At 31.1% G+C, this 14,041-nt stretch overlaps 1 protein-coding gene and 1 long non-coding RNA gene across 2 annotated transcripts in view; both read left to right on the plus strand.

Annotated features, from left to right (window-relative positions):
- Positions 1 to 4,309: 4,309 nt before the first annotated feature.
- Positions 4,310 to 5,881, plus strand: LOC139526142 (uncharacterized). The gene is made up of 2 exons (XR_011665144.1): positions 4,310 to 4,448; positions 5,456 to 5,881. It is a non-coding gene; the product is annotated as an uncharacterized lncRNA (long non-coding RNA).
- Positions 5,882 to 11,280: 5,399 nt separating this feature from the next.
- Positions 11,281 to 14,041, plus strand: part of LOC139526491 (methyltransferase-like protein 27) — a 58,799-nt gene continuing 56,038 nt past the window's right edge. The window contains exons 1-3 of the mRNA XM_071321644.1: positions 11,281 to 11,323; positions 11,941 to 12,041; positions 12,476 to 12,607. Coding sequence (XP_071177745.1) covers positions 11,281 to 11,323; positions 11,941 to 12,041; positions 12,476 to 12,607 — 276 coding nt within the window. The remainder of the gene's footprint in view (positions 11,324 to 11,940; positions 12,042 to 12,475; positions 12,608 to 14,041) is intronic.

Raw genomic sequence — 14,041 nt, forward strand, 5'->3', positions numbered from 1 at the left:
ACAGTACTCGCTGCGAGACGCTCGTAAATTAAGGCTCATATTGAACATTCCGACAAAAGGGCTAATTGTTAAAAGTTTTATAAGAACAGATGTTTATATCAATTAGTATGTCCAAAGTTATATAATAAATATTGACCTGCTTGTGATGTTAATTTGAATCATAACTTATTAGAGACTTGTTTTATCAAGAGACTTCATTTGTATAAATCTTGCAATGGGAAGGAACGTGTATGAGCAGATATCTTAAAATATTAATGACAATAGAAGATGAGCTTCGTAGCATTGTAGAGATGAAAACAATGAAAACGCTGTGTTTTAGCGCGTAGCCTAAATCGTGGTTTTATTGCAGGATACACATGTAGATATTAGGGGGTTGTAAAAGAATTAAATATGCACACATTTTTGATTTGAAGACCTTTGCGCACTATTTAATATGTGCTTCGGTGAATGCTTTATATATGTTCCGGACCATACGAGTATTTGGACCATACGCGTATGGTCATGACCGTATGCGTATACTCATATGGTCCGACTAACGCGTGTGGTCCGACCGTACGCGTATGGTCGGACCATATGAGTATCAATACTCGTTTGGTTATTACCGGACCGGACCATATGGGTATTTTGACCATACAGGTATTTTGTTTTAATTACATTCAAAAGTTTCAATAATACAAAAACTTAATCTAAAAAAATGAATGATTGTTACATGACAGTGTATTTTTTTTATAATTCAAATACTACGTAAAAAATAAACATTGATGCCATAGTTGGTTTTCATCTCTAATTACATACTTGTATGTAGGCTTGGGGTGACACTTTCTTCCACACAGTATCATAGCTGTTTTGCATTTGCAAGTATTGGTTGTGCTCGATCCTTTTCATTTACGGCTTTTATTTGCGAGTGAAAAGCTAGCTTTTTTGTAGCTGCGTACAGAGATATCGAGTCTTGGGTCATTCCGGTATGTCTACGGTGTTTTTAAAAAGCTATAGATCTCAATATCGTAACATGACTGCAATACACCATAGTCACAAGACAAATTAAATAAACTATGTTACCATCCAGTGCCTTCAAGTCTTGTGTAACAGTTCAAGAAATTTTTATTTTTTATAAGTCACTCGTAATAAAAAAAAATCGGTACTGACCATCGGCTATGACCATCGGTATAAAATGTTTTTATCAGATTAGTTTTCGCATAGTAAAATAAAATAAATTTAACTATGTGAAACTTCTAATTCTTTTTTAGCTATTATAATATAATAATAAAATCATCTCTATGATAGCGTCTTTTTAATGAGCTGTCATACCATATGAATAGTTTATAAGTTTAAATAAACTGTAACAGAGTGTAACAGAGCGTTAATTACCCCCACCATACGCGTATTACAAAATTTTAAAAACATTAATATTTTTAGTTATTATTTATATATATCATGTATAAAATTATCACCTGTACCACAGACTGCATATATATAGTTATTCATCATGTTTATCATCTTTTTGAATACATGTATTGAATGCTAGCCTTAACAATTAAATAATGGTTCAAAAGTAGAGTACATTGTGTAGTATATGGACGTACAAGTAGTTGAATGCCCTATATTATAAACCAGTTGAATGTCCTATATCATAAACTATGTTCAGTAGTGTGATAGATAAGATTTGAACTTTTATATAAAAGAAAATGGCAGGTGAGGATTTCTTATAATGCATTAAGGTCTTACAACCAGTGATAAAACGAACAGTTATTCTTTTTAGTTTGTTTTTGGATGCCACTGAACCTCTCCGTGTACATTGTACCATGTGTTCTGCTAGAAACAACTTTCTTGTCCAGTTTCCCTTAACTAAACCCAAAACTTGACATCTAACTAGTAATGTAGTAACTAGTATGTTAATCCAATACCCCTGAATGCCACCTGTTTTGCAAAACAACCATATTGAATAGTCGTGGTTTCGTTCGTATATTGCATATCGTTACGCTCGGTGTTGGTGACGTTTTCTAATTTCATGTACCTCTGACCAATTATCGGCTTAAAATAAGAAAAATACCGAGAAGATCAAATGGTTTTTTGTGTTTAAATCTTCGGAGCACTTAAAACATTATTTTTACGGTGGCTTATTAGTTTTTATTCACTTTTGTCAATAAGCTTTTCAAAAACAAACAAGACAAATCATATGTTTTTGCGTGTAGACGGGTAACATACTAATATTGTTTTTGAGGGTTCCTCCAAATTTCGGATACCCATAAGTAAATAAAATATAAAAATTGTATACCATTTGGAAGAGGAATGTTAGGGCTTTGTGATGTCATATTTGTATGACGTAATCGACACCATTTTCGAATCGAGTAGACCTTGGAAGAATCCATTTCAGCTTGTAGACACTAAAGGAAAAATATAAGCCCTTTGCGGCATAACAGATGAGAATCCATCGATAGCGAGATTGTTTGTCATTAAAGTCTTTATATCAATTATCATTATGTAAAACGAACTTGGAAAATGTTTTAAAAACATTGATTCCCAATTTAAAAGAACGAATTCAATTAGAACTTCGACATCATAATCAAAATCAAAGCCCCGAAAAACACTGTCACAACAACGTTTAAAAAAAACATGCTCTACTTGCAATTATCAATACCGAGTAAAAATATGTAAAGCATGATATCTAGTCCGAAAATACTATATGTCCGTTAAACTGGAACATCTGAACTGCATTTATTCATATAGCAGTCTCTTTTTCAGCATTACATAAAAATCTAATTATGTATATGAGTCCCCACAGGGCTCCCGTCACAAAACTTTTAACTAACGTCCAACGTTAGTAATTTCGATGTTTTTTTAAAGAAAACGAAGAAAAAAAAGGGATTGTGCATTTCGGAACGGAGAAATGAAGCCAATATGATAAATTCCTAATAAAAAAGAAACGGTAGTATGCATTCGTTTAAATTTTTGTCAATTTTTTTCGATTACTGATGCGTTGAAAGGGTGTCTACCAAAATGTCACAAAAATGGCATCTTCATTTTTTCTAAAATACTAAAAAAACAAGTTGTTAGAAATCTTTAGAAATAAGTGAAAACTGTATAATTAAAAAGAAAATTTAAGCGATAATCGGAAATTCTCAAACCGAAGGAACATTTCAATATAAATAGGATAAAGATTAATGTACAAATTATCAAAATACATTGGTCACATGGTGTTCTACCAAAATGTCACAGCGTTGCTTATTTGACGTTTTTGACGTTCACCTGTTTTTTTTTGTGGCGTTATGGCGGTTTTTGAAACGTAGTTATTTTGTTATAAAAACATCTAAAACTTAATTCAGAATATACTTTTTCTTTCAATTTTTTTTTCTTTCGTGTCATTTTTTGTTAAGCTAATCAAACAGAAACCAAACATGGAGTTGAATGTAGCGTAAATCCCACAATTTCTGTTTTCACAAAACACCATTATTATTCCTCATATATATTTCCATTTGTCTAGAGGTCCCCTGGCATACACCCGTATCTCCTTTTATTAACAGAAAACCAAGTGTTAACTTAAGTTGTTAAATATATATAATGGACGTCAACATTACAAAACGTCAATCATATAACATGATTTTGACGTTACGACGTTACCAAAAGTGACACCAACATCGAGCGTAACAACCACGTACGGGTCGAAATAATAAAAAAAATCCGAGGCATTGTCTGAAGACATTTGTATGGTTTTGTGCACAATTAAAAAGTCTCTTGACAGGTACAAAGTACGAACATTTTGTTATGAATGAATTGTTTTTAAGTTTTGTTATTGATCGAAACTAAAGACGTCAGTAAATACAGATAGATCAACATTTGATAAATGTAACTTATTTAAACGGTGTTTTTTCTGTCTGTTTATGACGCCATTACACTAAATCCATACACTACATAATTGTTGATGTGGTTCATAAGTGTTTCTCGTTTCTTGTTTTGAATATACATGTAGATTATACCGTTGGTTTTATTATTTTTGGGCCCTAAATAGCTTGCTGTTCTGTGTGAGCCAAGGCTCCGTGTTGAAATTATACTTTGACCTTTTATGATTTATCTTAAAAGAAATTATAAATTGTGAATTGAATGGAGAGTTGTCTCATTAGCATTATTCATACCACATCTTCTTATATCCATCACCACAATGTTCATGCAGTTCTGGTACTTCTTTGTCATGTCACTGAAACGAATGATGATCTAGGTCATTTAAAAAAAATGTCGAATTTTGAAATTGAAAAATTTATTAAAAGTTACTTATTCAAACAACCCTCACGGGTAGTAAGGTCGTCATATCGAGGAGCGTTTAGTACAGTGATTTTGTCCTAGTTTGGATAAGTTTGACATGACGGTGTTAAGTCTTTTTGATGACAATCAATGCAAAAATGTAAACATTGGGATATTTTGTAAACGGAACTTCTGATCATTAATTCAAGCTGGTAAGTACCTTTGTATAAAGTAAATATGTTAGTACATCACAAGTTGTATCATAGAGTTAATGATTTAACACAGAACAAAGCTTGCGTATGTCAAAATTTAAAACTTGCTAATTGGTTTATCGTGCATAAAAAAAGTTATTTTCTTATAGTCTGTTACATCACATATATCTTCGTGATATAACACTGCGGTCAATTATTCTGAAAAATACCTACATTTGCAATCAATTCAAAATTACTGAAATATCTGTGTCATGGTTTGGTTCATTAGTGTCATGGTTAAGTGCATGTTCGACATGGTTCAGTTATGTAGTTCTTCTAGTGTACAATGAAGAGTTACTATCAAAATTAACAAAAATCGTTCCATTTGAAACACAAAAGGACATAAAAACGCACAAACAATGTAGTAATATGTTATAAGTAGATGCAATATTATTGCCAATGAGATAACTATCCACCTGAGATTAAATGACGTAGATTTTAGCAGCTATTTGTCATCAAGAGGCCTTCAACATTCAACAATGAGCAAAACCATATTTCTTAGCAAGATATAAAAGGCTGCGACAAAATTCAATGTATAGGAATTCCAATTAGAAAATCATCAGCCTAATTTCTGTCCAAAATAAATAGCAAAATATGATACACAGTTACATACGATATTCACGGCATTACAGACACTTAATTTGAGACAGTATATACAAAATATTGCGGAGTAAAACATGTTTGTGGGCTCCCCAACCTCTGCTTCGCCTTAACCATGCCACAAAGGTAAACTCACCAGATCGGGTTTAAACAAGAAATTCAAGTAACAGAAACACTAAAGACACAAATAAATAACGATATATATCTAACACTGTAGTTTCATTGAATAGCATTATATGAAACAATATTGAGAGGATCCTATTTTTCAATATTTGCTTTTTAATCTTTAAATCTTTTATTGCCGCAGTCGTATTATAAACTTAAATCCAAAAGAATTAATTAAACAATACTACGTTTATTTAGTACAGAAGCCATGCAAAGTTTGACCAACCCCGAAGATCTACTGCTAAACGTAAATAGTGCAATCGTGAACCCATATGATGGATTTGCACATGGTGCTCAAGGAATTCGTCAGTACCATAGATATGAACAAAGTGTAGTAGTCAGTCGAGAACCAGCTTATGTTCTCATGTGGCGTGTTAGACATCTTTTTTTCACAATTTTAGAACAGATGTCGCACTGAACTTTAGTTGTTTTTTGGCAAACCCTGTTGATTTTCATTATTGACTGATATAGGAAAGATTAAGAAAAAATTCTTCCTCATAAAAGAGCATGTTATGATATCTAAAAATGTCATTATCTTGAAAATGAGACAATATATCATTTAAACTTTATGAATGCTAGAAATGAATCAAAAATCAAATGTTAAATTTATTAAATATTATTTTGTTTTACATATTTTACAGTGTCTGTTCACGGAATGATCGATTCTTAAAGCATATTTTTTTGCCGCAAACATCGCACATTAAAGGGTTTGAATGTCGTGCTTCATGTTCCGTCAAGGCCCATCTACAATGTATCTGAGAATTTCGCTGGACAATGAGAACAAATCAGTTGATCCCCGTGTGTTCTCATTAAACTGGAATCCGCTTGTATTACGCTTCACTTAAACATAGACTTTATGAACAAATTGTGAAAGGAAGGGTTTTACACATTTCATTTCAAAAACATATTTACTGAATTCCGAAGTTGCGACTCACCAAAAAAGTCCAGAACCTAGTGACGCGACAAGTTGTCCTATATGTCATACCTTACTGGTTTACGCTATACTGAGAATAGTTTGATGGTTTCAGATTTCTGGTTGTCTCTGTTCTATTTATTTACCCATTTTATAGAAACAGGCAGATATAGAGTTTGGCCAATTTAATTCATCCTATTGTTGAAGAACTCATGTTTGTGTTGCTGGTTTGCTGTCTAATTTATGTATTTCCACGTCATCTTACATTTGATATTACCTTGTAAATTGAAAATCAAATAAGCAAAAAGGATAAAGGGCAAATACAGATAGCATAAAAATAGCATTGAATGTTCTAAGAAGTTCAAATGAAGTGTACTAGTGATATATATCAACAAACTTACCATCTGTTTCATCTTCGTTCATCTTATAATGCGTTCTGTCCTATTACAAACGATGATTTCTTGTCTAGCCAAACAATTAAGGTCGTACACAGTTTAATTAATGTACATGTAGCAGACAATATAACACGTGTTTCTATGAATTTCAATCCTTTTCTCAATCACATTTAATAATATACCACCTCATACTTAAAACTAGTTAGCAGGAGTTTTTTTCAGATAGTATAGAAACTGTATTACATAAAAAGTAAAATATTTGAAATAATTCAATGTTACTATACATGATGCATTTATACAATATTACAAAGATTTTTATTGATTCCTAATAATAATTGATAAACTTGAACATTATATGAGCTTAAATCCAAAATTGGAGCTGTGATCTTTCATATTTTAAATTCAAACTTTGAAAGTACTTTTTATTGTAATTTCACCTATTATAGTTTTAAAACCAATAAGTTTTAAAACTGTTGTCCTTGTCACGCGTAACTATTCGGTTTCGTAAATGGTTGAAGACTTATGATGTCCTCTTAATATCCTTTGGTTAGTTTTGTAGTTGGGTAACTGTATCATGGACCTATAACCCCACATCTCCTTTTATTCATCATTAACTAGTTCAAAATTTACAATAAAGAAAAACCAACAAATGAATAGTTTTCTAGAAAAGAAAATGAATAACAAGAATTACTTTTTGACTGGCTGCCACTTTTGAATAGAAGTCTTTAGCTATTTGGCTAGTGATGCCGCTCATGATATCCCCGGCAGAGTCAAGCATGGACATATGGACAAACGATTATATATGTGAAACAGAAGCAACGCTTTGTCTTTTTTTGTTTGTTAAATTATATCGAAAGCTAGTTTAAAAGAGCAGTGACTTTTAAATTTATATTGTAGAAAACTTACGAAAAGTAACATGACATGTTTAACATACGCTTTGACGATTATACCACTACATTTGGTTAAACAGGCTTTTTTTCTTCTCAGACAGTTAATATATAGTGTAACTTAGTTCAATAACAGGCGCTATCAATCAACTTTTCAGTATTAAAAGTGAAACACATATATATTTATTTCTATCTAAACCATGACAATCTTGACCAAAACCATGACGAATTTCTAGACTCTTAACCGAACCATGTCAATCGCTTAACCAAACCATAGCAATTCCGATATCTTGCTTATTCTGCGTTAATTTCGTGAAACAACAATTCCAATATAGATCGTTTGAACTCCAATACAGATTCAGGCATCTTATTTGCTTTTTATCTGCTCGTGTGAATAGAACTGAGGCAATAGTTTAGGGAAGCAACATAAATTAACCATGTCAAACTTATCCAAACTATGACAAAATCACTGTACTAAACGCTCCTCGATATGACGACCTTACTACCCGTGAACCCTGTACATAAGCAAATCAAAACAAACAGTACTTTAAGAACAACATATTAAAAAATGCAATCTTAATGGTGGTATACAAGAATATCTTGAAACATTTTTTTGATCGGTGGTACAATATTTTGTCTATCCTGTTACCATTTTCAAAAGAAATTTTGGGTTATTAAGAAAAGGTTTAGATAAAATGTTCAGCTTGTTTTACGTTACCAATTAGATGGTTTTCAAGAGAATAAACTTCTATATATATTCATTCTGTAAAATAATAGATTATTTGCCAATTTTCTAGATTGTACTGAAAAATGGCTCTAAAAATTGGTTTTCAAAGGTTGTAAAAATTACCACCAGTAATGCAAGTCTAAGATAGCAACTTATATTGTTCGGCCTTTTTTCACCCTTTCAAATAAACCAAACATCAAGTAAATCCCTTATAATTTAATTTACTTTTCTTTTTATTTCGTTGGTAACAGGAACGTACGTTTCTGATATATCACTATATAAAAGTCTATCCTGTTACCTTTTTGTCTATCATGTTACCGATATCAGTATTGCACCTGCAAATGGTTAATTGGGAAGATTAAGACGTTATAACCTTAAGATGAGTTCAAACAATGAAATATTTCATTTGTTTTCCACCTACATGTTAAGATAAAAAAAATTAACGACGTTTTTGTTTATAATTGTCTATCCTGTTACTGTAACCATAGCAACCATAGTAACAGGATAGACATAACAGGATAGATAAATTTCTTCGTTTTTGATTGCTGTTGTGAAATAACTACTCCCTTTGGTGAAGTGATTATGGTTTTCTATTGTGAATTTGGTTTCCAACACGTCATTGCACTTTTTACAACCATTCTGTTAGTCATTTAATCAAAATGGTTGGTAACAGCATAGACATGAAAAAAAGCACGCTCTATTTTTTTCACTAAATGTCTTGAAATTTCTTTTCTCTACACTGTCGTTCAAGAAACGAGGCGTTTTAAATGTAAAGATTACTTTGCATTTTTGAAATCACTGATTCAATATTCATAGGGGGAATAATTTAACGATTGATTTAAGTAGCGGTAACAGGATAGACATGAACCTCCTGTACGCTGATTGAATTTAGTTTGTAGATAATTTGTTACATACAATGATTAAGAAGCTACGATTTTTCGTTAGAATTATAATTAACGTTCTTAGAAAGTCCCTTTTGCAGATATCAAGGCGAACAGAAAATCGGAAAAAAATCATTTAAAATGTGTTTTTCTGACAATGTACGCACACAAATACCCCCAAAATCGGCCTTTAATGCAGTTTAATCTTATCAAAATAGATGTAAGCTGTGTTTATTATTAATGTTCTGAATCACAAATCCGACAAGCTTTCATTTAAACCATTACAACTGAAATTTCCATTAGAAATACAAATTTTAGCATGGGTGTACTGAAAATTCGACATTTTTTGAAAATGACCCATCTCATGAATCAATTGCAGACTTCAATTCTCTCTTTTATCAACATACTAAAAACCAAATTATTTTCACGGGTATTTTATTTCGCGGATATTTTATTTCGCGTATTAATCGATCTAGTCCACTCTACGGCTATTTAATTTCGCGATTTTCTAATTCACTTGATGTAGTTTAATATGTTTAATAAGAACAGATCTAAGTCTTACATATTCTTGTAGATTTATATTCGCCAAAACCAAAGCATTTTGAGCAAATCTGACATAGAGTATAATTGTCTATTAGGTCAAGATCTATCTGCCCTGAAATTTTCAGACAAATCAGACAACCCGTTGTTGGGTTGCTGCCCCTGAATTTGTAATTTTAAGAAAAAAATTGCAGCTTTTGGTTATTATCTTGTATATTATTATAGATAGAGATAAACTGTAAACAGCAATAATGTACAGCAAAGTTAGATCTATAAATAAGTCACCTTGACCAAAATTGTCGATTGACCCCTTAAGGAGTTATTGCCCTTTATAGTCAATTTTTAATCATTTTTCAAAAAATTAAGTATTCTTTTAAAAAAATCTTCTCTTCTGTAACGACTGGGTCAAATTTAACCATTCTTGGCCACAATCATCTTTGGGGTATTAAGTTAAAAAAAATGTGTGGCATGACCCGGCTAACCAACCAAGATGGCCGTCATGGCTAAAAATAAAACATAGGGGTAAAATGTAGATTTTAATTTATAACTCTGAAACCAAAGCATTTAGAGCAAATTTGACGTGGGTAAGATTGTCTATTAGGTTAACATCTATCTGCCCTGAAATTTTCAGACAAATCAGACAACCCGTTGTTGGGTTGCTGCCACCAATTAGTAATTTTAAGAAAATTTTTGCAGTTTTTGGTTATTATCTTGAATATTATTATGGATGGAGATAAACTGTAAACAGCAATAATGTTCAGCAAAGTAAGATCTACAAATAAGTCAACATGACCAAAATTATCAGTTGACCCCTTAAGGAGTAATTGCCCTTTATATTCAATTTTTAACAATTTCCATAAATTTTTGTAAATTTTTAGAAAATTATTTTCCACTGTAATTACTGGGCCAAGTTCATTATAGATAGAGATAATTGTAGCAACAAGAATGTTCAGTAAAGTAAGATCTACAAACACATCACCATTACCAAAACACAATGTCATGAATTTATGTGTCCATTGTTTAATATGCACATAGACCAAGGTGAGCGATACAGGTCCTTGAGAGCCTCTAGTTTGTCTTCCTTGTCTTCCTTGTGTATCCCAATTTTGTTTTTTTCTCAATGTATCAGTGAGAAGCTTAATGTGATCAATGTTTAATTATTTAAATTTAATAGAATTAGGATTTACAAATTCCTCGCCTAGTGTCATTCTTTACCATCAGCGCTGCAATGGACCTTGTTGAAGTGACTGTTTAAATTTGCTTGCTTGTTTGTATTAATAAAGCACAGGTAACTGAATATCTATGAACCTGTAGATCTAAATCACGCGGCTATTTCAATCTTCCTTGTTTCAAAAGTGAAGAGTACAGAATATACATTGATTTCTTTCATCTAGTGTTCCACAACTTTGCTCGGTGTTTTGAAGTATAACATGTATAAGGCATCATAAATTATCCTTGTACAGAAATAGACAAACAAAATTAATCGTCAGAATGAACTTAGTCTTATCGGGGCCTTTTATAGCTGACTATGCGACATGGGCTTTGCTCATTGTTGTAGGCCGTACGGTGACCTATAGTTGTTAATGTCTGTGTCATTTTGGTCTTTTGTGGATAGTTGTCTCATTGGCAATCATACCACATCTTCTTTTTTATATAAATAAAAAAAAAGCAATGCCAACATATTCATGATATTAAACTTTACACAATGTAATGTATGTGCATTACAAAGTTTGTTTTTCATAGAAAATCTAAACACTTATTCAACACAGTCATACTTCATTCCTACAGCTTAACAACGCCTCCCCTTTAAATGTTTATGGTTACTTTTTTGCACATGAATTATACAAATCTTAAGGATTCTCTCATGATTTTTATCAAATTGTGTGGTAACATCTTTTGTCTCAGGTTTGGTCTTAGATGACAAAATCAAAAGCAAACAAACAATTATATTGTATTCTTATTTCATCAATCGTGAATTGGGCAAAAGGTCCTGCCTCAATGAAAGTTCAAAGGGACGCAAAACATACCAAATGCACATTCACAGTCATAATTAAAAAAAAAAATAAACCCCATGATAAAACAAACCAAAACAAAGCAACTCAGAAAACTAAAAACTGAGCAACAAGACCCCCACTCCACATTCTAAAGAACCTGAAGAGATTTCAGGTGCTCTGGAAAGGGTACATGTAAGCATATCCTGCGTCACGCTCGATGTCGTAATTGCTACATTTGAACGTAAAACCACACACATATGATTGTTCATTTGATTTTTACTATTAGTCTTTCTTAGCGTCTAACATTGACAGGTTCTTTTGTAAGCTTATAGAGTGGTTTTGTTTTTGCAGAACACTTCGCCAAAAGAGAAAAAGAAATCATTAATGGAAACATCACACCAGATGCCGTGATAGATTATTATAATAATTGGGCAGACAACGGATATGATGAGGTATTTAACATATTATTAAGAACTTTGGAAGCTTGTCACCATAAAAAAAAATCAGCGAAAATTTTGGTTAATCGTCGAAATGACAATATTATCCGTATCATTTTAGTAAAGATGTATTGTTCAATATTGTATAAATTTCACATTCAAGATATATATTAACGTTTGTACATATTGTTTTATAAGTTGTATTTTGTTCATTCGTTAATTGTTTAACTACAAGAATCTTATAAACTTTATTGCAAAAAGTGAACTCTGACGGGTTAAAATGCAAAAATAATATGCACGAGTGACAAGAAACATATAATACACGATAATTGTTTCAAACAAATGATACGCTATTCAAAATAACGTACACGCGAACGAATAAAGATAATATCTAGAACTTTAAAAATAGAGAAATTCAACATACACTGCAAACGTTTTTCTCTTCCTAGGAAGTTTCACCACAGGTTTATCGAGGACCTCAGATGACCGCTGAAACAGTAGCTTCTCTGTTTGATACATCTGCACGTGACAACACAGAAATTCTTGATATTGGTGCCGGAACTGGCCTTTTGGCGACACAGGTTTGTCAAACCAACAAGTCAAAACATGATTTACTCAATTAAGCCATTTTTTGGCTGCTGTCTCAAATGTTTTCGAGTCCCTGGTCTTTAAATGCTTAATTGTACACATATTTTTATGTGTTTAATTTTTTTTTATGATCTTGGAACACTGGTGTTAAAATGATAATCGTAACTGGAATTACGAAGATCTTAATATAGCGACGGCAGAAATGGGTAAAATCTTTTCAGTCATTTTTCTCAAATGTAGCCTGTTTTGTCAATAGTTGCTCAGCTGCAAGGTTTTTCTATACCATCATGACCATTAGATCCTATTTTAATCGTAACGGTGCACTATAATTGTCTAAGCGCTTAGAAAAATTCGGGATGATAATCGTAACTCGAAAAAAAAGATAATCGTAATTCCGGTAATGCAAATTGAGAAGATAATCGTAACTGGATAGTTACGGACGCCATCACGAGTTGGTTGACCGTTATGGAATAACCGTTTCACAGATGATATCGGATATGTTCCTTACGTCGTAACTACAATCTCCTTCCCTTTTATGAATGTGATCTACCGAATTAGACTTCTTACCGGATTTGTTCACTGCACGAAATGATGCATTTAATACAAAATTAAATTCATATTTTATTCATATTAAATTCCAAATTATAAAAAAATATATGCATTTACTTTAATGGAAAATTTCTAATTTAACATAAGTTTAAACTTAATTTAATAATGCAAATAAATTCCCAAATTTCAACCTAGTTTAAAGATATTTTTATATCTGAATAAATTTCAAATTTAAACAATTTTAATATAAATTAAATTTGAATAAATGTCAAATTTAAAGAATTTTTAGTGTAAATTAAATTTGAATAAATTTTAAATTTAAAGAATTTTAATATATATTAAATTTCAATAAATTACAAATTTAAAGAAATCTTAATTTAAATTAAATTTCAATAAATTTCAAATTTATAGAAATCTAAATTTAAATTAAATTTCAATAAATTTCAAATTTAAAGAATTTTTTAAAATAAATTAAATTTCAATAAATTTCAAATTTAAAGAAAACTTAATTTAATTTAAATTTCAATAAATTTCAAATTTAAAAAAATCTTAATTTAATTTAAATTTCAATAAATTTCAAATTTAAAGAAATCTTAATTTAATTTACATTTCAATAAATTTCAAATTTAAAGAATTTTTAATTTAAATTATATTTGAATAAATATAGAATTTAATTTCCAGTTCAATTTTGCTGAGGTACCTACAATCATGGAAATAAAAATTGAGAAAAGTTTTCTCTTTGCTTGATTTTTTAAATTGGAGGAGGGATGTGGGTTTCTTTTTTTTTTAAACTTTAATGTAAATATTTGGTTTGGAAATATCTAATTAAAGAAAGAAACGGAATAAAGAAAATAGGAAAATTCAATGTTTAAAACATT

This window comes from Mytilus edulis, chromosome 6 (genome assembly GCF_963676685.1).
Source record: "Mytilus edulis chromosome 6, xbMytEdul2.2, whole genome shotgun sequence".
Taxonomy (NCBI): Eukaryota; Metazoa; Mollusca; class Bivalvia; order Mytilida; family Mytilidae; genus Mytilus; species Mytilus edulis.